Source organism: Taeniopygia guttata, chromosome 1, assembly GCF_048771995.1.
Source record: "Taeniopygia guttata chromosome 1, bTaeGut7.mat, whole genome shotgun sequence".
Lineage (NCBI taxonomy): Eukaryota > Metazoa > Chordata > Aves > Passeriformes > Estrildidae > Taeniopygia > Taeniopygia guttata.
The window spans coordinates 86,413,651-86,436,331 of NC_133024.1; the positions used below are offsets into that span (position 1 = coordinate 86,413,651).

The 22,681-nt window shown below is 39.0% G+C and overlaps 1 protein-coding gene across 5 annotated transcripts; it reads left to right on the top strand.

Annotated features, from left to right (window-relative positions):
- The first annotated feature begins 723 nt into the window (after positions 1 to 723).
- LOC100220817 (interleukin-1 receptor type 1) lies at positions 724 to 22,019 on the top strand. Of its 5 annotated transcripts, XR_012057132.1 has the most exons (15): positions 725 to 860; positions 2,174 to 2,254; positions 3,016 to 3,285; positions 4,370 to 4,512; positions 6,247 to 6,478; positions 8,014 to 8,203; positions 9,148 to 9,322; positions 10,479 to 10,544; positions 14,697 to 14,817; positions 16,090 to 16,235; positions 17,033 to 17,176; positions 18,209 to 18,373; positions 19,114 to 19,603; positions 19,959 to 20,041; positions 21,736 to 21,766. XR_012057132.1 is itself a non-coding variant. In XM_030278736.4 (14 exons), the coding sequence occupies exons 4-14, from the start codon at positions 4,422 to 4,424 to the stop codon at positions 21,799 to 21,801; spliced, it is 1,479 nt and encodes a 492-aa protein (XP_030134596.4). In that variant the 5' UTR covers positions 724 to 860; positions 2,174 to 2,254; positions 3,016 to 3,285; positions 4,370 to 4,421; the 3' UTR covers positions 21,802 to 22,019. The 5 variants fall into 5 exon arrangements, 3 of the variants coding, with proteins under 3 accessions (XP_030134596.4, XP_030134580.4, XP_032605378.3); XM_030278736.4 differs by lacking the exon at positions 19,114 to 19,603 and having other exon boundaries at positions 724 to 860; positions 21,736 to 22,019; XR_012057131.1 differs by having other exon boundaries at positions 19,114 to 20,041; positions 21,736 to 22,019.
- Positions 22,020 to 22,681: the final 662 nt, after the last annotated feature.

Sequence of the window (22,681 nt, forward strand, 5' to 3'; positions counted from 1 at the left end):
GAAGAGCAAATAGGCTCTGCTCTAAAAAGAGGGTGAGCAACTTCAGGTGATGGAACACAGGAATGGTGGCAGCAGACACTTACATTGCTTGCTCTGGTGAGTACCAGACAGGGGTGACAGTGCCTGGACCCACTTTATGAGTGAGGTGATGAATTGCCAGGGACTAGTTTCTCTCGTGTGAGTTTCCCAGAGCAGGCACAACTAAGCCTGGCATGCCCTGGGTGCACGGGAACAATGTTTCTTTGAACGCATGAAATATCTCCACTTCCACCAGGCTGCCGAATGGGCATCAGTTCTGCTCTGCAGTAAAGCCGGGCGCCGAGCTGGCCACAGGGCTCTCACGCTTTCTTTCCAAGGTCAGCCCAGCCAAGGCTTGCCGTGGGCCCCGAGGGCAGCCTGAGCGAAAACTGCGCTGAAGTCAGCTCGCCAGTCCAGGGATCACAGCCTGAAGGGGAACCGAACCCCGGAGTGCCGGCCAAAGGAAGCGGGCCGATGCCTGAGAAAACGGGCTTAGCCAAGCTGCTAAGCTGCAGGCTGCGGGGAGGTGGCTCGCAGGAGCTCATTCAGGACACCCGTGAGGAGCAGCCCGCCCTATGCCCGGTGCTGCGTGCCCTCGGCACTCGGCGGGGCTCCGCTGGGCCGGCCGGCTGCCAGCTGCCACTCACCGCCCCTCACCCTTTCCGCCGACCCTGCCCGGGCTGGTCCGGGGCCGGTCCGGGACCCGTCCGGGGCGGTCCGAGGGCGGTCCGGGGGCGGTGGCCGTGGCCGTGGCTGTGGCTCCTGGGAGAGGCGGGGAGTGCTGTCCGCCCCCACCCCCTCCCAGTGGAGCGGCAGGGACAGCCGGCGGAGAGCGCGGGGAGGTGAGGAAGGGCAGTGGGTACTGTGGGGACAGTGTCTCGCTCATTCTCTGGGCTGGGCTCGGCTTGGCGTGGCTTCCAGTGCCGCCTGAGTGGCGGGGAGGAGAGGGGAGGGACGGTGTGCCGAGGAGCGCAGGTTGAGGCCGGCTGGGCTTTTCCTCCCGCGTGTCTCCCGCCGCGCCGGGCTCCTTTGCCTTCCTTGGCCGTGTGGGGCGCGGGGCTGGCGGAGGGCCCTGGGCCGGCCCCAGGGCGGTCGGGCTGCCCTGGCCGGGTCAGGTGCGGTGCTGACGGCTTCCAGAAAACCAACACCGAGCCCCTGGGCTTGCTGCTTTCAGCTGTGTTTTGAGGCCGTGTGTGTTTCTGCGGGGTCTGTGTGCGCAGTCTTCCAGTCTGTGTGGCTGCTGGTTTCTCAGCTTTTGTGGCCCCAAATACTCCCGTGGAAGTAAGTTTTGATTTTGCTTTTGTGTCTGATTCCTCGTTGTGTATCGCATTGTACAAGCTCCGGTAGGAAGTACGATGGACAAATGAAGGCTATAGGAGTGCTAACGCTGCCACATTTTTTAAAGTACTTGTAACAGGAAGCGGGATAGTTCTTGCTGTAAATCTTCCTGACCTAGTAAAACACTACAAAACTATTTCTCTATTTATTTATTGCATAACGATGATCAGACGGGGGCTCTTTATTAACTGCTTGTGTGACAAGAGCAAGATTTTGGGTGAAAGAGGTGCCTGTGTCAGACCCTGGAGGGAGCTGCTGCTCTGACAGTCCCAGACCTGTGCCGGTCGCAGCCTTGATGGTGCTTGGCAGCAGCCTGGGGGGCACAGCTTGGTAGAAGATCCATTAAAAGTTACTGAGCTGAATCAAGGCTCTGGTGTGCTTTCAGCAGCTGCTCTTCTTCAGGGACTCAGCAAGCTGCTGGATGTGTTTTGTTTTTCTTCTTCAAAAATTCAGCACCGTGCAATTTTATGACTTGGGCCATTTGTACGTGTTTAGAGCCTTAAAAAACAGGCTAAAAGGTCTTGCACAAAAGTATTATAGAATACAGAATCCTTAATTCACATATTTTATGAGAAATGAGACGCCTATTACTTATCTTTTGGTATTACTGGTTTCTTCTCTCCTCCTGATAATAAGACATTGTTTTTTTAATACATCACCGTTTTTGATAAATATAATTTTGCCTGCATGAGCTCTTCAGGTTCTTTTAAATGCCTCCTAACAGTACATTGAGAATGATACGGGAAACTTAATAACTTAATTTGGATTTAAATAAAATATGTGCCACATTAAAATTCTTATTACTTCATATTGACAGGTATCAGGAGTTAAAATACATAGAAAAGTATTCAAAGTATGGACTGTGAAATTAACTCCTTCCACTTGATACTGAAAAAAGGTACTGTTTTCAATTTATTTGAATATTGATAAGGCTCCCCTTTTCTCTGGGGTTTGGATACACTCATTGTCTCCAGTTTGATATGCAACAGAATGAATAGGTAGCACTTCATTGTTGTAGAGTCAACCAGTGGTGACCAGTTATGTACAGCTACAGATACTGGTTTTGTTTCCTTCCTGCTGGTCTTTGGTAAAAGCAGTTTATACTGGTTTAACAGTTTTAACAGTTAATACTGTCTCAAAGTTGAAGTGGAATTTAGCTTGCAAAGACCTAACTATTGCAGGCTTCTTTGACTGCATTTGGATGTAGCTTCCCCAGAATGCCCTGGATAATGGGTTTGTCTTAAAGATACACCTTTTCTGTAGTTCTGCAGTTTGCAAGATTGTCTAGCAAGGAGATGCAAGGACTAAAGTTTGTGATCGTTGTGTCAATGTCAGAATACCAATATTATAATGCTAATTATTATCTTGCCCTAAATTTTTGTTTCCTTTTAGTCTTGAACCTGTCTTACAAGGTTTCTTGACAGATGTGTGACATTGTGTTGTTTTTGACAGAAACTTCTTTTCCTGAATATACTTGCTAGCATTCTTGGTCAGTCTCTACTGCAAATTTTGTTGCTCTTTTAAGTTATCACTCTAACGTACAGGGGGATGCTCTTGCTTTTACGTTTAGTAAACAAAAATTTAGTTTTGTATGTGTATGCTGCTGTCCAAATGATATGTTTTGTAAAATATTTTTTCCCCTTTCTCTGCTTTTTACAGGTAAACTGAAACTCCAAAAATGATGACCTTCGCATTGGCAAGTTACAGGAAAAGCACATACAAGGCAACTAAATAAGTACCGTGGTATGAGGGTTTTGTCAGCCAAACTGTCCAAAAGAGCTATTTACCTGGAGGCTGTAATATTAAATGATTGAGCTCTGCACTGTGTGACCCTCACTAATACCCCAGCACTTTTGCATATGAAATGCTTCAAAAGAAGAAACTGCTGTGGCTTATTTGTGACTGAAGTGAATTACGTTGGATATAAAAGTAAGTCACTTTTTCATGGAATAACTTATCTGCTTCCTGCTGGTTTTAGCTGGGTAGAAGGCAAATATTAACTAGGACCTGTGCAGTAAATGTTTTGCAATGAACTGCTAAATGCAAAACCAGCTTGCTTTAGAGTGAGAGCCAGCAGCGTGCGAAACAATCAAAAGCTGAGGAAAGACAAGGCTGCTGAATGCAGATCTTAGCCTACAATGACTGCCCAGAAGGGGAAGGATTTAATTGTTTGCACCTGGTTGATAGTAGAAAGCTTGGGGAGGTCTCTGATGTCACCTTACCAAAAAAATACTGGTGCATCTGAGAGGGAAGCAGGACTTGGTTATGGTTTAGGGTTTCATAGAAGCCACATGTGGGCTATGAGGGCAGTGAGTGTGTGTTTAGTTATGTATTTGTTGGAGAAAACTGAAAAAAAGACTTGAGGTGTGAATTGAAATTATGATTCTTGGACACTTTTTTTTTTGTGTCTGACCGCAGCAATTCATATTAGCTGTGGTTTCCACGGACATTTCACTTTAGGTGCCAATTTTAAGTGTCAGATGAAAGTGGAGTTACAGTACACTTGTCCTTCTGCAAAGAACTGCAAGTTACTGCTCTTAAAAGCTACCTCAGCTGTATAAGAACAGTTCAAAGAAGGAAAGAAGGAAACCTTGTACATCTCTTGATTGTGACTCTTGTAAGCATTTGGAAAGAAGAGTAGCTTAATCAAACTTGTTTTTTAAATTATGCAGTATGCCTTAAATTATGATGCTAGCATAATTTGTCTTTGCTTGAGGGTTTAGTGTTTTTCTTTTTTTTTTTTTCTTTTTTAAATTTAACTATGCTGGTAAAAGAATATTATGTTTATGCAAGAGTTATTCCATTGGGATAGTTATAGTTCCAGGAAAAGTTCTAGTACAAAGCTGAAAACTGAGCAGCTGTTTGTGAAGGCCAAGAGTTGCTGTAGTTGAACTTTTCAATGATTTGGGCTAAATTACCAAATCCATGTTTTCCCTCCACAAGATGATTAACGCTTCTTCTGTTTTTTTTTTTTTTTTGTTTTTTTTGGTTTTTTTTTTTTTTTTTGCTTAAGGAGTAATGCGGGGAGCAGAGGGCAGTGCAGCTTGAACAGTCTTACCACGCCAATGGAAAAAACTTCTGATTTGCAGCAAAATATGACATCAATATTTTTGCTTATTGGTCTTCTCATTGTACTGATACCTCTCTTCAGTGCTGGTAGGTTAAATACTTTGTTGAAATTACCATTTTACAAAAGAAAATGAGATGAGTTGTGTGTATTTAATAGGAAAGAGTTACTGAGAACAAATAGTGAATTTGGGGTTTGTTTTTGCTTTAGCATATTGACAATAGCTGAATGCCTCTGCTGGGTTCAAATTGCACTGGGGATGTCATGGACAAATAGAGATATTTTTTTTTAAAGTCTAGGCACATAAATTTAGGGTTCTGAGGTTTGATTAGCCTCTCCATGTTTCTTATGCAGAAATCCCAAAGTGATTGGCTTCCTTGACTCAAGGTAAGCTATAGAGTGCCTTCTTAATGAGACATTCTGTATGTGTAGTCCTGCAAGCCGTTTTCTTTACAATTAAATTAATAATATTTTTAATGATAGGTCTAGTATTTCAGTAAATTTAGAACTACATAAGTTAATTATGCTTGTCTTGTTACTCTTGACATAAGCAGTCTAATAGTAATGTGTCTGAATTAGATTGAACTATATGGAGACCTACTTGGAAGTCTTTAAATGGGAAGGCAGTGATATTAGAAAGATTAGTGAAGAGTTTATTTATTTTGAAATTGTATTTGTACAGCCATTCAGCAAGATTTGTAATATCAGTTCAACCAGATGTTTTGCAGTTTCGTGAAAATTCAGTGTTGGACATAAAACCACAGAATGCTTTGGATTGGAAGGGTCCTTAAAGATGATCAGTCACTGGTCCAAACTCCCTGCCATGAGCAGGGACACCTTTCACTAGACTAGGTTGCTCAAAGTCCCATTCAGCCTGGCCTTGAACATTTCCAGGGATGGGGCATACACAGCTTCTCTGGACAAATGTATGCAAAAGCTTGAAAGTTTTACAATCTGCTTTATAGCCAAATGGTCATCTCTCTTTGTGCTACAGTGGTATTCTCCAGTAAGTTTTTGTTTACATATTTGAGCTCTTGATAACTTTTTGCAATATCTGTCCTTTTTTCTCTGATTTTTTTTTGAGTGATGTTGAAAGAAATGCTTCCTAAGCTGCATGATTGTGTCCTGTCAAGTTGCTACGCAGGCATGGTTATAAAAGCTATGTTTACATTGGCCTTTTCTGTGACGTTCTGAATAATGGGTCTTCTGGTTAAAGGTGCAAAAGGAAGGAAGGAAATAATACATTATGGTCAAGACTTCTTAATCTAAATACTTTTTCTCTCCAAATTTTTTTTTCCCTGATTTGTTTTTGACCCCACTGTCCTAGTGACAGAATACTGTCAGAGCTCTGCACTGCTGCTGTTTGCACTGTGCTTTACATAGATAGTATTTACTTTAAGAATCTGGCAATTCTGCAAAAGTACTAACATGGTTAAATAACAAGGACATGACAGGTAAGTTGGGAAGCTTGGAGTTGCCTGATGGATCCCATGGGTCTCCTTACACCCTGGTTTGCAATGAGGCTGTTTGACTTGCATGTGCTTGCTGCTGGCTACCTCAACATACGGAAGTTATACCTTAAACTTATGTGATCATGTTCTCAACCAGAAGGTGGTAACAAACAAAAAATAATAGCCTTGTGATGTTTTAATGGCAAATTGTTACAGAAAGTTTTTCTGATTCTGTGTAACTTGGAATGGTATTAATATTTTTAAACATAAAATTATAGAAATTAAAAGCATTGGGGTTTTTTTTCAATTTTTTTTTCTTTTTTTTTTAATTTTTCTTTTTCATTTTTTATTATTTTTTCTTTTTTTTAACAGAAGGGTGTGTTATTTGTGATTACTTTGTACTTGTTGGAGAGCCTATAGCTATTACTTGCCCAGTAATTACATTGCCAGTGCTTCACTCTGATTACAATTTGACATGGTATAAAAATGGTAGTGCTACGGCAGTGACCACAGAGAGAGATGCCAGGATCCACCAGCGAGAGGGCTTGCTTTGGTTTATTCCTGCTATGCTGGAAGATTCTGGACTTTATGAATGCAATGTAAGGTAAGGAAGGAAACAAGTGGATTGCTAGTGCTTGCAAGTGTGATAATTAATTTGTGAAACTTGAGTGTACAAAACTTCTTGTTTTAGGTAGAATGCTTAGATCAGTTGAAAGTGCTGTTTTCACCATGCCTTTTGTTTCTGCATGATGCCTGTGTTTCTCTGCTGTTCCATGCATTTAGTACTGCAAAAGTGGTTCATACAGAAGACTGTCTTAAAGCATGATAATACTAAAAATGGTCTGTGGGGGTGGTTGGTTGCTTTGTTTGTTTTGGATGAAGTGTAAGGTCACAGGAAAATGCCTTAACCTCTTTGGCTTTTCCTGTGTTCAAATTGGTCTTTGATACTGACAGATCAGAAGAACACTGGTTTCTTTGTAGGTCAAGGCTAAATGTAAGAATGTTCTAAGAGGAGCAAACAGTGCATTTTATCACCACACAGACTTTCTGGAGAGCTTAGAAACTTTTTGGAAGTCTTAGTAGAATTCCACAGGTTAAAAGGCTGAAAACAGTTTTTATGGTTTATATTAAAATATTGCCATTGCTGGTCAAAAATTAGAATACATTAAAAGAGCAAAGCAGTGTGCTAGACAGCTTTCGAGACTGAAAATAATGTGTCTCTACTACTACTCAAGTGATCTGAGTGCACAGAGAACTAAAAATGAATAGATTCTTTGAAAAGTATCTGTATCTAGCTTTTTTAGTACTTTAAAGTTTTGGCTAGATCAATCTAGCCAATCACTGGACCTCACTACTTAGGTCATCAAATCTTTTTTTAGAATGGTTGAAATTCACTGTGTGCTGAACAGGAAATTCAGTTTGGGAAGACATACATAAAATGTTTCTTTCCTCATGGTGTTGCCACTACATACTGAGAATAGCCAATATAGGCTTTTCAGGTGGCCCGAAATTTGATTTAGTAGTGTGTAGTTATCTGTACTGTTGTGCATAGAGTTGTGCTGGAGGGGTTTGGGTTGTGAATGTAGTAACAATGATCAGCAAAAACTTCCAATGTCGCAGGCACATTCCTTCACTGGAATTTACCATGAAACCAAAATTGGAAGTCAGAAGACATGTAATCCTTTCAAAGCTACCCAGCTGCATAATTTTAATTTAGCCTTTCCTGCTATGGTTTTAGTTACTTGAGGTGTGAGATGTGTTCCTGTGGGCATCTCACATCCTTGGCTTACGTAATATCAGCAGAACAAAAAACTTGCTAAGGTTCAGTTGTATTAACTGTAAGCAACATTTTGTACATCAGACACTTAAGCCTTAACTGCAGCTCTGAGAAATTCCTGACATCCCCTCTTATGTGTCCAGAGCAAATTCCATTTCTGCTCACAACACAAACTCAGAGCTTATTCCCATCTCTTCACCTGGAACAGGGGCTGAGAGGCTGAGGATGGTGTTTACAAACTAAGGGAATATAGCAGGGATGTTATAGAGGCAAGGCTGGTGGAGATGCTGAAGTCTTTCTCCCTGACTTACTGGAACTAATGCACTGTTAATTACCTGATTTGTCTGCTGTTCTAATTACAGGAGCCTTAACCACTCTAACAAAAAAACTATAAACTTAACAGTTTTTAAGAACGATAATGGTTTGTGTTTTAATGGAAAAATGAAGTTTGAACAAAAAGTGATGAGCACAAATACTGGAAAGATTATATGCCCTGATCTAGAACAATTTAAAAATGAAGACAATGATCAACCTGAAGTACATTGGTATAAGGTACTGAGCATGTGTATTTAATATATACAATATACAAAATGTATTATTAAAAATGTCATATGAAGTAACTGTGAAAAGCAGCTTTTGGAAGGGAAGGTTTATTTTCTCTACAGTTTGAGTATGGCATGAGTGTGAATCAGATTTGTGAAATTCTGGTTTATCCTTTGATTTTTTTTAATGTAGATAATAATTTTAAAATGTACATGTTTCTGTAAATAGACGGCTTTGCATAATTATTTCAGTTTCTCAGAATATTGGGCATTGCTGACCATGCTGTGGTATTCTTATGCTGCTTGCTTTGGTTCTTTGAAAATGCTCTGTAGACTGTGCAAGTTTGAAAACATGTATTTTATCTGTTTTAAGGTAAAAGTTTAAACAGTTCAACTCCTAATTCCGATGCTGGTATTAAAGCAGCTACATGGGCCTAAACATGTTAAATAACCTTCGTGCAGCACCTATACATCTTTTGAGGTGAAGAGATTCTCTAGTGCTTTTAGGTCAAGGAAGAGAAGGAGGCTTTTTTCCCAGAATTTGCATTGCCACAGAAATAGGGATACATCCCAACAACATGAGGCACTGCTACAGCAGCTCTTTCATCACAGAGAAGTAGGGGTGGAGGCATGTGTTCTCATAAACTCTGCTACCTGTGTAATAACTTCTGTTACACCTGAGATAGAAAACTGTCAAGCTGTTAATGTAGGCTGTGAACTAAAGCATAGCCTTTGGAAACTTAAAGGGTTGGCTGCAGATATTTTTTTTACAAGTGCAAATGGAGCAAGATGTTATCAGACTTTGTTAGACTGTAGTAATGCTTGGAAAAGAATCCACATCATGGCTTTCAAAGAAGTCAGTGTTTGCCAAATATTTTAATTATCAGAGTACAGTGACTGATTTGTCAGATTTTTTAGTTCTCTTAAAATCACAGGTACCTTTGTTGTGTTTAGGAGTGTAAACCTGGATTTCTTGAGGACAAGAGACTTCTTCTGGCAGAGGGTGAAAATGCTGTCTTGATTCGTAATGTAACTGTGCAAGACAGAGGAAACTACACGTGCCATATGATATACACATACATGGGAAAACAATTTAATGTTTCAAGAACCATAAGTCTAGAGGTTAAAGGTGAGTGCATGAGGTTATTCTCTTTGTCTCTGCTGTAAACATTTGTATGCAGGTATAAGATATTTGGCACGTTTATTTTCAGGTCTGTGAAATTAGAGGTGTAAGTCTCCTTTAATTTATTCCTAAACATAAAATGGAAAGGCAGTGTAGCATGTTGCTACCCTTGAGCATTGCTTTTGAGGAAGAATTGTCATGGGGAAATGAGTAATGCAGGGTTAGGAATGAGAATTAGAAGAAAGCAGTGATTTTTGGGATGGAGGTATTGCTTTTGCCAAAACAAATAGTGCACCATTAAAGTAAATAAAATTAAAAATAGAAGATTTTTTTTCTGAGACTGTCACAGCAGATGACCTGCTTGAAGGCCTGTTGGTGACCTGGCTTCTCTGTTGATGGGAAAGGGAATGTGATAAGCTGTATAAATAATAAAAAGTTAATAAATCTTCCACTGGAAAGGACTGGCTTACTGTTGGCACTTGGTAGTGCTTTTTGCTGTTTCACTCTGCCAATAGTGTAATTTACTGCACTTACCACTGTGATTATATCTTTGTGGGCAATGTTGCTGGTGACCTGACTAGTAACATGATAATAGTCCTATCAGAATAGTTGTGTGGAGACAGCAGGTCCATCTTTCTGGTTAAACCAAAATTCTGACTTTATATAGGTGATATAAGAACAGTGGGTTGTTAGCAACAAATTTATACATTGTGCAGAACGATACAATTCCAGCCCATTTTAAGTATGTGTTTGTTTAAACACATTAATTAAACAATTAATTAAAAATATTCACCTTATCTAGGAAGTCATTGATACAACCCTTTTTCTCTTCCTTATCCGTCTCTGAAAAAGAGCTGCATTTTTCGGTTTTGTCTTTGTTGGTTTTGTGCTACTTTCATGTCTGCTGCTGGTAAATATGAGATTTTTTAAAAGCATTTTAAAGTTGGGTTTTTTTTTTTTGTTAACTTGGAAGCTAAAATAGAATAACTTGGAGAGAATAGAGCAAATATCTTATGAGACATTTCTTTTGTAGTTAAGTATGGCACTACAATAATACCAAACAATAAACCCAAACCCACTGTAAAACCAAAACTATTGTCAGTTAAACTAAGTTGTGGATCTTTTCCTGCCTGAAGGTTTTCTTTTTCTTTGTTTTGGTTAGAAAAACCACTGCAGATGCAACCAGAGTTTATTTATCCAAGGAACAATACAATTGAAGTAGAACTTGGTAAGTAGTGATTATTTAAGAGATCATTAACTTTAATGAAACAAATAAACTCCTGGTCTTTTTCAAAAGATATGTGAACAGTTCCACAGACTTCAGCAAGGCTGGGAGATAAGTGTGTGGATTGAGAATACCTGGAAGACAGAGGATAGATAATAGCAAGTGATTCTCACAAATAACTTGTGGGGGGAAGCAACTGTGCCTAGGATTGGAATCTCTTGACCAGGTTGTGACCCGAGTGTTGTGCAGAATGCATTTATTTATTTATTTATTTATTTATTTATTTATTTATTTATTTTCGGTTATTTCCATCTGTCCTTTTTGCCATTTCTCAGTTTTTGTGTCTTGATGTATCCTCAGTATCCATGGAAATATGGTTTATGTACATGTAGCATGTTAGGATAGTTACCAGTTGACTCATTCAGTAGCTCTTTTCCTTCCTATATGTTTCTTGTCTCCATTCCCTCTCCACAACCTGGATTTTAATCCTTGTTTTAGGGTAATACAGATTTTGGATATTGATCTTTAGTGAAACAGTGAGCTGCTAGTTGATGCATATCCCAAGTACTGTTTATCTTGGAAGTTTCTTAAATAAGAGATTCTTGGTATAAGGAATAACTTCTTCACAGAGAGGGCAGTGCAGCAGGCTGCCCAGAAAAGTTGTGTCTGTCTTTAGAGGTTTTAGAGCCTGACTGAATAAGTCTCTGAACAGCTTGATCTGACCTCAGAATCAGGACATACTTTGAGCAGGAAATTGGATTGAAGACCTCTCTTTCAACCTCAATTTTTCTGTAATTCTCTGGACCAAGTATATGATATTGTAGTCTTTTCCCAAGCAAAGTTACATGTGTTTAAAGTGCACCACATATTAGACAGTTATGTTCTACTGACAAAGTCCAGAAGAATGAGTTTGGAACTGCTTAAACTGCATTTTTAAAAATAATTTTGTACCAAAAGGGGCAGTTTCAAACAAAATATTTGATTTAAAAGGCATTAACTGATTTTGGAGAAGTGTCATTGGCTATTTGCTAGAATTTCTTAGTAAAGGAAACAGTTTAATAATCTTTTGAGGAATTAAATCATTAGAGAAGCTCTGAGCAAAGATTTCATTTGGACTCTGACACATAGGAGGTCAGGCCAGAGCATTGTGGATTATTTTTATGTGCATCACCTCATGGAATCTCACATAACACATCTACTTTTGCTCTTGCTTTTTCTGACATTGAGCTTGTAAATTGTGTACAGCAGGTGTTGTTTTCTCCTATTAAAGCTTCATGTGTCTTTTTGTATCATGTGAAACATTTTTGCCTGTCCCAAATTCTAACTTTCAGTGTGTATGGTATTAAATTGGACAGCACTGAAACACTAGTGGGTTTTATGTGTGTGTTTAGGGGTGTTTTGGGGGTTTAGTGGTTTTTTTGTTTTGTTTTTCTTTTCTTTTCTTTTTGACCTCAATAGCTTGTGAAAGATAACTTACTTGGAAGTTGCCACATTCTGTTGAGGATCGGCAGATTTTGATCAGAATTGTGAATGTGCTTTAACAGAAATTATGTTCTTCCAGAGTCCGGACAGCTTTGTTTTAAACAGTGAGAATATTCAGGATCTGATACAAAAAATATTATTTTAAAAGCTTACAGTCCTGTGGTCTTCAGATGGTTATTTATTTCTGTTGAAATAATCTAGAATTGCTCAGCAGCTCCTTCTTTTCTGGGAATTACGTCTTCTCTGTCTTCGTAACAAACAATACGTGCCTAAAAAATTTTTGGTTCTTTCACTGTTAAGGAAATTTGTTCACTAGATTTTGGATAAAACAGGGAGACTTGGCATAGTAATTATTTTACTTCACATAACCCTAATTTTTGTGTGAAAACTTGACTTTTTCTTTGTAACTGTAACTATGGAAGAAATGAAGTAATGTTACAGTTGGAATTCCCTGTACTCTATGTCCCACCCATGAAAGTATCATGCAAGTGTCATCCCCAATTTTGACTGGTAGTTATTTAATTCAGAAAAGCTCTTACTGATGCAGCCTCTACTTGGCAGGAGTCTGATCTACAGACTCTTAAATTTACTGAAGGCAGTGTTAGGGTTTTTTTCAATCTTTGGTAGTATTTTCTGAGCAATTTATTAGGCTGGCTGTGACTCTCAGCCTAAGTCATTAAGACTGTGTTATAAGACAACTTGTTAAGACTCCTTATTGTAGAATTTGGTCCATATTTGTTACAGCTTGGACACAGCATTAATTAAAAGTTGTGCTGGTGTATTGTTAGATGCTTTGGACTACCCAGGAAGAGCAAACCTTGATTGCCTTACAGATGTTATAGTAATAGCCACAGGTGAGACTAAAAGGAGACTCCAGCCACAAAGTGGGTTTATTGTGACTACTGAGATCTACAAATTATTCCCTATTACAGGGACACATGGGAAGTAACTTCTTAAAGGAATTTGAGATTTGTTTTTGTTTCTTTTAAAATGACATTGCCATTCAAATATTCAATAGTCTTTGTCCAGTACCTTCAATGGGGTGCTAGGGGAGAAAATTAAAACCTCCTACTGCATGTCTGGCTGTGGGCAGAATCTCTAAGCAGCTGCATGGACACTTGGATGGAAACAGCTATATGATTTTTGAATGAGAAGTGGCAGAAGATGGTGTAGAAACTTAAGAGTACATTCATGAATGTGTGGGCATGGAATGCTTGAGGGTTTTTTTTTTTTAAGAATTGTGCAATGTACTAAACCACATCTTTAAAAAAATTAATTGTTGTGGTGGAAGGACGTGAGGGAAGAGATTGGGGAACATCTCTGATTTCTGTGAGAACTCTTGTTCAAGTAACTGCTTTCTGTGTGAGCTAAAGGTTTATTCCGTACTTTTGTTAGAGACCATCCCTTGGTGGAAGCATCTAGATTGATGCGGTTCTAGGAAATGAAAGACTAAGATATTTACATAGGCCAGCTGAGAGAGCCCACCTTCTCCTATCAAATCATAACTTCCATGGGTAAAATACAGAAGGAAAGGAATTCAAGAAAGCTGCTTGCCTTCCTGTACATGGAACTCACTGAGGTACATTGGCAATAAATATATTTTGCAAATTGGCTTGCTTAATACTGAGGTGCTCTGTAAGATCTGTATTCTTGGTAGCAAAGGAGCTGAGTGACAGGTGAGCTTGTGTCACCCTGATTCTTGAGTTTTCTAAAGCCTTCTGAGTTTACATTCTATTGGGAAACTTTCCCACACAGTTTCTGTAAATAACGTGTTGTTTTGCATTCCTTCATGGGGGTGGAGAGACTTGATGTACTAGTGGTTTGTCCAATGTCTTTGGAGAGGTGGCCCATTCACTCTCCAATCCACTGTCACCTTTGGAAAAGTATAAAAGTTAGAGTCAGAAAATAAACTCTCTCTTTTACCTTACAAAGTGGCAAGTGGCTCGCGTTGTGCATTCTCGTGTCCTATAGCGACAAGCTTGCTCTGGAAGTAAAGTGTGATATTATTCAAAAACCATCCCAGTGGACAGTGTTGGCCAAAAGACCCTGATTTGGAGTAAAGCTCTGTATGGTCACTAAGAGTGGGATTCAGCTCCCAGATGCAGGTTGTCTGCACATGGGTATGTGCATATGATCCGAGGTCCTTAACTCAGGCCAGTATCAACAGGAGCTCAATTCAGTTGCCTACACAAAGCATGCTGTTTTGAGTGGTCTGGCTACTCTAGCAGTGTGATTTTCTTGAAGATCTGGAGTCCTTTCTGACATCTCCATATGGATACCTTGGATGCTGGAGTGCATTGCAGATGTCTCCATAGGTGTACATGCAGCTCCTTTGAGCCCTGGAGATCTTTCAGTGAAGTCTGGAGAGTCATTCAGTTAAGGTATCTTAAGGTATGTGTGTGGACTTCAGTAGAGATGAACTCTTGTTACTAGCTTAGATACCTAGCTTGTATGTAGATGTGGACATTTAGACACCTACATTTAGGATGGAATTCATATCGAGACTGTAGACACCCAAATTTGAATTACAAAGTGATGAGTTTTAAGGGCTTTGCTTTTCATAAGGTAAGTAGGTTTCTTTTATATCCCTCCTTTTCCCAGCTGTTCCCTTATCACTTGACTCTGCTCCTATTACAAGATCTTCACTTGCTGTTTACATTTGTTTTTTTGTAGGCTCTCGTGTAGTTATGGAATGTAACATATCAAGTGGTATAAATGGCTTGATTCCATTCTGGCAAGTTAATGATGAGGATGTTGACATCTTTGATGAAACCTACAGAGAACAGTTTTATGAGTAAGTATCCTTATACATTGAATTTGTAGTGCATATGTAGGTGAATCTGCAGTAATATGCAGTGAGTTCATGATAAAGTAGACTATTAGTCAAATGCTACTAGTGATTGAAAGACTGCTTAGAAGCCTGTATCAAACACTAGTATACTTTTATTGCTTGGTTTTAAAAGAGTAACATTTAATACTGTGTCTGATACAGATGGAATGAAGCAATCATAGATTTTTATAAGGCTATTGTGCAATACAGTTTTTTCATGCTTAGCTATGCATTTGCTAATATGTGATTTTTTTAAAATAGTACATTAAAGCCTGTCCTGTATCATTAATATGGGAAGGATAGATTTTTCCAAAATAAAAAATTATCCAATTTATTTTTGTTTGTGAAAGTGATACTTTCCTAAGTGCAGACAGAGCTGCTAATCCTCAAGAACACAAGGCAGAAACTCTTGTTGCAGGACATTTAGGTTCCAATGTTTGACTACCCTAAAGTAAAAAAGTATTCAGGTGAAATTTCAGATGGGAAAGTCATTCAGTTTGTGTTTGCAGCCTCTTGTAGAGTCAGTGGGCGCTACTGAAAGGAGCCTGGCTCCCTCTTCTCCACTCCTTCCTCCCATCAGGTATTAACACATGTTGATGAGATCCATCCCCTGCCCCCGAGCTTTCTCTTCTCCGGGCTGAGCAGTCCCTGCTCTCTTGTATGATGGATGCTCCAATTCTGTATCTGTCACATCACTGCACATGACTTGCTCCAGCAAATCCATCCATCTCTCATACTCGGCAGCCCAAAACTGGCCCTGCTACTCCATTGTGATCTCGCCAGCGCTGAACATCACTGAAGGATCATTTCCCTTAACCTGCTAGCAGTGTATTTCCTAATTCAAACCAGGATGCTTGGGATCTGGTTATTCCTTTGCATTTTGCTTTGAACTTCATGAGTTTTTTTTTTTCCATTTGTCCATCCTGCCAAGGTTCCTCTGGATGCTGGCTGTTGTATCAGACATTCCTCTGAGTTTTGTGTCACCTGCAAAACTGCTAATGGTGCACTCTGTCCAACTTGGGGGAAAAACCCAACAAACCCAAGCCAAAAAACCTGAAACAACTAAGCCCAGTATGTTTTTAGTTCATGAAATTGTTAGTTACAGAGGTATATTTACTGTGCTTCACTAGCTTCTTAGGTTTATAGAGATAAAAAAAATAATGTCTTTGTGAATAGATGAATCTGTCTCATATTTAGTTATGTACAGATGTTTTCCTTTTACCTTTTTTATGACAGAGAGGGGTTGCCTCATGGACTTGCTGTATCTGGAACAAAATTTAACATTTCAAAAGTGAAAGTAAAGGACTATGCTCATAAGTTCTTCTGCCACTTCATATATGGTTCTCAACAATTTACAGCCTACATAAAATTGGAATACCCAGGTAAGAGATCTCTTCTGGATAAAATGGTGATCATTGACTTACTTGTCATTTAGTTTGACAATGCCCTACTTAGAATTAAAGCTGTGTGAGTACTTTTAGGCAAAATGGGCAGTGCATCTCAGTACTTTTCTTTGTGAAATTTTTTGTCCCATTCTTAGCAAAATGAAGGAAAATAGTGCTTTTGATTTGCTTTATCTTCTCTCATTTAGTATTTTGGGACTGAAAGTGAATATGAGCTCTAACTTGTTACATGACTATAATTTTTTCATAAAGATTATCAGGGTAGGATTTAACTTAAGAAATTCTTTAATTCATTGACTAAAACATGCAGTTTGTGGAGGGTGTTTGTTTTAAGGACAGTAAATGAGTAGGCTCACTGACAGGTCATTGAAGGGGCAGAGACAATAGAAAGGTAGTTGCTCTGGGGAGGTTAGCAGGTCAGGAAATCACCTCTCCACCTTGGACTTCCTTGCTTTCCAACTGATAGAATTTTGTACAAGAATTCTTATTCTACTGCTGTGCTGGGTTATATGTCAATATTTTATTTTGGTATTTCAGTTGAAGAGTAGCCTCATTTATCATATTGTTGAGGTATTTTTCTCTGAAAGATAAAAGCAGGCTTATCAGATAACAGTAATGTCAGAAAATATACATAAAACAGTTTGTCCTGTTCTTTCACTTCTTTTTAAACAGAAGTATTTTAATGATTAAAGAATTTTGAACAATCCTTGTCTTTCCCTGGTTCTAGTTTATGGTCATACTTAATTTGTTTTCTTTCTTATTCTATGCTGCTGCAGCTCGAAACATTCAGGGGTACTTAATTGGAGGAGGAGTTTCCTTGGTATTTTTAGTATTTTTTACTCTCTTTATCTACAAGATCTTCAAAATTGATATTGTGCTTTGGTATCGGGACTCCTGCCATCCTTTCCTGGGGAAAAAAGGTATGTTTATGTGCTGAGTGTTGTTTTGAGCTCCCACCTTTACTTATGCTGCAGTGAGTTATTCTCATGGATCATGATTGGTCTTCCTTGGGGTTTTTGAAAGGATAATATTGTTTTTAGGATGTTTAGAATTAGTTCAGATGAAAAAAGCATCTACAGGAGAAAAAAACAGCAACTTTCCAGGAATTCAGAACTGTCATTGCTTTTCCTGAAGATACACCCTAGTGGTTTGAATACTGCTCTGACAAGCAGTTTTTCAGATTACTTTTAATTACTGTTGTTACATAAAGCAGTAATGCATTAGAAGTGTTAAGTGTTTTTTTTTTATTTTCTATAGATGAAACAGGGAAATATAACTTTGTTTTGTTTACTATTTAAAGGCACTTCTGATTATTTTGCTTTCCTGGCATTCAACAAAATGTTGATAGGGTCTATGAGAGTATGCTGATGTATGGATAATTTCCAACCATCTGAGAGGAGATACTTTCTGTTTCTCTAGCTATGTATCTTCTAGAGGTATTGATATTCTCTTAGATTTTCTTAGAAGTCTTTTTAATTAGGTATTTCTGAAAAGACCGATCCAAAATACCTGAAACAATTCAAATGTGACACTTTTTTTTGTCATGTCTAACTGGTTGTTGTCGTTTGAAACTCCAGGTTGCAACACCACCTATGAATTTGATGGCAAATGGAATTTTAAGTATCAGTTGTACCGCTGGGTCCACTGTTTTTCAAATAATTCAATGATGACATTTTTTTATTTAGTGTTCAAAAGAGAAAGTTTCAACTTAATTTTTCGTGTCTCTTTTACCTGTTCAGATTCAGCATCCTGAATTCTAGAAGGCCTGGTCCTACAAATGTTTCAGGCTTTGTATAATAATACATGCTTATCTAATATAGCAGGATTAGGACCTAAAACAATGATTCAAGTAAGGGAAAACCCCCCAGAGTTTAGAGATTTTGCTTGTTTGCTTGCTTGCTCTTGTAGCTTTAGAATTTATTTTTATGGCAGTTTTATTGCTCACTCCTTAGTTTCAGATGAGAAGATCTATGATGCTTATATTCTGTATCCAAAGAGCAGAGAAAGCTGCTTGTATTCATCAGATATTTTTGCTCTGAAGATACTGCCAGAGGTCTTAGAAAGACAGTGTGGATATAACCTCTTCATACTTGGGAGAGATGATTTACCAGGAGAAGGTAAGTTAGCTGAAGACAAATTTGACTTGAATTTTCTCATTGACCTGGAAATAGAACTGAGAAACAAGCAGTCAGTCAAATGGGAATCTAAATATCTCATCATCAAATGAACTTTTTTTTTTTTTTTTTTTACAGTTGAAGGATTTTCATAGTGGTTTGAGAAGGAAGGGTTCCCTGAGAAGTAGAATCTAAAGTGCTGCTTAAATTGAAAAAATGCAATAGTCTGTTCTTGGGGTTTAGTCCTGGGGTTTTTGTGTGGTAGTTACCATATTTCACTTTTTGTGACTTAACTGACTGGAATGCCGTTGATGGAGGGAGTCTTTTTTTTCTCTGCCACTTACGTGTTACAAAACCAGTTGAGCAAATCAGAAACAGACTGTTTAAGGTAAAAAGCTCCCGTGGTTCTAGAACTTGGGTTTTTTTTTTTTTTTTTTTCATTTGTACCTATGATGGTAATAAAATGGCATTAGCAAGATAAGTAGTAGGTAGTTGGTAGCTTTTCTCTGTTTCTGCAAAACAAGGATAGACATAGACTCTGATGGGGTCAGATTGTGTTGCAGTGGCGACATTTCTGTGGTGGGCTAACCCAAGGTAACTGCTTGCATGCTCATATCCTCTCCCTATTTTGATGTAGAGTGTGTCGGCTTAAATATCAAACAGTTGATGAACCAGCTGCAGAATACTGGTAACAGAAAGTAGAAATGTACAACCTTAATTTTGCACAACCTTTTTCTCTACAGCTGTGATCAGCGTTGCTGATGAAAAAATCCGTCAAAGTAGGAGAGTGATAATTGTTTTAGTACCAGAGCCCTCCTGTTACAGCATTCTGGAAGATGAGTCTGAAAAGCAGCTAGCCATGCATAGTGCTCTTATCCAAGATGGCATTAAAGTAATTCTCATTGAACTTGTAAAAATACAAGATTATGCAACCATGCCAGAATCCATCAGATATATTAAGCAAAAGCACGGGGTTATCCGATGGAAAGGGGACTTCTCAGAAAGGTCCCACTCAGCAAGAACCAGCTTCTGGAAGAAAGTGCGCTACCAGATGCCATCCAGAAAAAGTGGCTCTTTATCACAATTGAGTTTGTTACCAAAAGACTTGAATCTGCCTTAAAAAACAAATGAGAAATGACACTTAAATACTGATTCAGTTCACACAGTTGGTGATTGACTGAAGGTCCCACGTATCTGTTTTGTGGAATCTCATCCAGATTTACTGGAGTGAAGGTATTACAGTTTCATCTACAGATATGAATCTTTTTTACTTCTGGCTGGATCAACAGAACACTGTGAAATATCATCAGTAGCACATGTAGGAAGTACACAAGTACTTTTCCAAGAATGATTCTGTGAAATTCCCTTGTATTAAAAATGAAAGGACGAAAAATTGCCTTGAAGCCAATGAAGAAAATTTGATTTTTTTCCCTGCAATTAAAGTTTCAATATGAAGGGAATTACACCAATTATTGTTGTGATATTATGTAATGTGCCTGGCTGGTGCCAGTACATGTTTGTTTCTTTTTTTTTAATGAAATGACACAAATCTTTTCTTTGTTACAAGTTTGTTATTTGCCTTGTTCAGTTTGCGGAAAGATAAAGCCCCTGTTACTGCATCAGTGTATTATCATCCAGGAGAATTCACAGAATTCACATCCAGGAGAAAAGGTAAGATCTTTTTTACATTTGAAAGATCAATGCCATTTTTAGTCACTTGTCACATACAGATGTTGTAAAAATACCTTTATAATCTGTATTGAGTCAAAAAATTATTCTCCAGAGACCTTTTTCTTTTCAGTTAAATGGCTTAATATATTTATTTACCTAAGTGGAACAATTGGGTAATGACACAGAATCTGTCATGGGAGGTACAGGATGATTGACTTCATCCACCTTACCTTAAGGACCATGTCAAGGGACAGAGATAGAGAGAGAGAGAGAGATGTCCCTATGCCCCTGCAGCTGCTTGCTTTTCTTGTTTCCCTCTGCTCTGGTATGTAAGGAATCTGAGATGACTGTATGCTGGAGACTGCAGTCATGGCTTTCCAAACAAAAGTGAAAGGAAGTGGTGTAAAATGTTGAATCCTTTCTCTTTAAATATTTTTAATAGTATTTTGTATACCCAAAGTGTTAACTCTGAAATTATATTTGACTTGTAGGCAGTGATGTAGTTTGCAATGATCAATTCTTTTTTTGGGGCAGAGAATTGATTTGAATGATTAGAAAAATTCATCAGACCTCTTTAATGCTATGTTCATAGCTATTAATTTTATAGAGACAGGAGATGAGAGCCTAATTTCCTATATAATTTCAGTCTTGAATGTTATGGTTTTAGGTTGTGAGATTGTGTTGTATAGGGAAGCCTCAGGAATTGACTGTTACTGCTGCTTGCAACTCTGAATTTCTGTGTCCTATCAGCTTCTTTCTTGCAGCACCTTTTGCTCTCCTCCATTCAAACTCCAATCTATATTTTCTCTTGCAGCTCCTTTATCTAGAAACAGGCAACTTGCCTTTGTGCCAAATTCCATCACTTTCCAAGCTCTGATTGAAGGTTCTTGCTAATACAGTATTAGGTAGAAATTTTCCCTCTGGTATCTTGACTTGTTTGTCCGAAAAAAAATATGTTCTATAACCTTCAGAATTCATCTATTGATTTACACACTGCAGTGTTGGCTTTTCTTCTTTCATGGCTCAAACAATTTTCTTATGCCTCTATACTCAACCAAACAAAACTGTTCTGGCTGATAAGTGACAAAAACAGTGGAATTAAGTTCTTTTCCCAGCTAAATTAAGTGTGTGCTGGAAACTAGAGACAGTGCCTTCTGAGCTTTGTGAGTCGTGTGTGTTTGGCCAGAATGGACTAAGAATCTCTTCATTTCAAGAGGAAGGGGGAAAAGTGCATTTGAAATGTCAGACTGATTCCAACTATTATGATACTGAAGTGTTTTATTGATGAATGTCATGTATGTACAGACCTATGCAGATGCTCATAGTCATTTCTCATTCTGTGTTTTACTCACAAGAGAAGTGTCAAGGGACAATCAGTCCTAGTCATGAAGTGCAACATTTACTTAGCTGTTCATGCAGTCTGCCTTTAAATATGCTGCGTGTTCAGTGGCAGCCTGTTGTAGGATAAAAGAGCCTTGAGATCCATCTGAAGTTACTGAAAACCATCTGAACAAGGCTAATTGTTACAGTTCACACTGATAGAAGACTCAAATAGGACAGAAGCTGTATGGTTTGGTCATAAAACTCTTCTTTAAGAAGATCCCTGTATTAAATGTGAGGACCAGACACTGGTATTATGGTATTTGTACTGAGAACTAGGGTGTAACACTGACTTTGTGCTTTCACTTTGACAGCTCACAGTCATGCGGGCCAGCCAACAGAGTTCCAGTGACCTCAATCCTCCTAAATACTTCTGCTGACTAAAACAGATTGAAAGGAGAACTGCTGCTTGTTATCCCTAACTTTAGGAATGGAAGGCTATTTTACTGAGCCAAAATACTGTTTAAAAAAAATATTTGATCCTTTTGATATATTTATATAAATAATGCTAAAGTTTTTATGTGTGTTATGTAAAAGCACTTTGAGGAAGAGTCCATTTTAAAATTTAATAAAGGCACTACATAATTTTTTTCATACACACTGCTGTTGCTTTTGCCCTCATTTCACCACTTTAGCATACTAAAGCATACTGAGAATGAACAATGGCAAGCAGCACTTGTGATTCAGTGGCTTAACAAGACTGCTATAATAGATCTTCATTCAGGCTGCTGCCAGTCAGTCTGGCTGTGGTACAACACTAGCAGAAGCCACCTTACCATGCCTGAGCAAACAGAGGCTGCAAGCTTGGCTCTGCTCTCTCTGGTACTCTCCTTGCAGCAGGGTGAAGCTAGAGCAGCCCCAAGGCTGCTGCATTGCTCTCTGGGACTGGCATGGTCCTGAACAGTGCCTTTTGCTGCAGCTCCTCAGGAGCTGGGGAAATGCAAGAGACCTCAAGTGGGGGAAATGTCAATTGCTTCTCAGCAGCAGTAGAGAGGCTGCCTTCTCTGCTCAGCCCCTGGATCAAATGCTTCCTCTCTGCTCAAGGAAAGCCAGACCCTGTGCTCTAGGGGTTGGTATAGCCCAGAAACCAGTTGTGTCCTGGGCTGCATCAAAAGCAGCATGGCCAGCAGGGTGAGGGAGGTGATTCTGCCACTCTGCTCTGATGAAGCCTGACTTGGAGTGCTGCATCCAGCTCTGGGGTCTCCAACAGTGGCTTGGAGCGAGTCCAGAGAAGCCCACCAAGTTGGTTAGAGAGATGGA

Excerpts from the sequence above, each read along its gene's own strand:
- LOC100220817 (XM_030278720.4), top strand. The coding sequence starts at position 4,422 with ATGGAAAAAACTTCTGATTTGCAGCAAAATATGACATCAATATTTTTG. Across the intron at positions 6,479-8,013 it reads CTTTATGAATGCAATGTAAG|GAGCCTTAACCACTCTAACA; the intron begins GTAAGGAAGGAA and ends TTCTAATTACAG. Across the intron at positions 18,374-19,113 it reads AGATGATTTACCAGGAGAAG|CTGTGATCAGCGTTGCTGAT; the intron begins GTAAGTTAGCTG and ends TTTTCTCTACAG.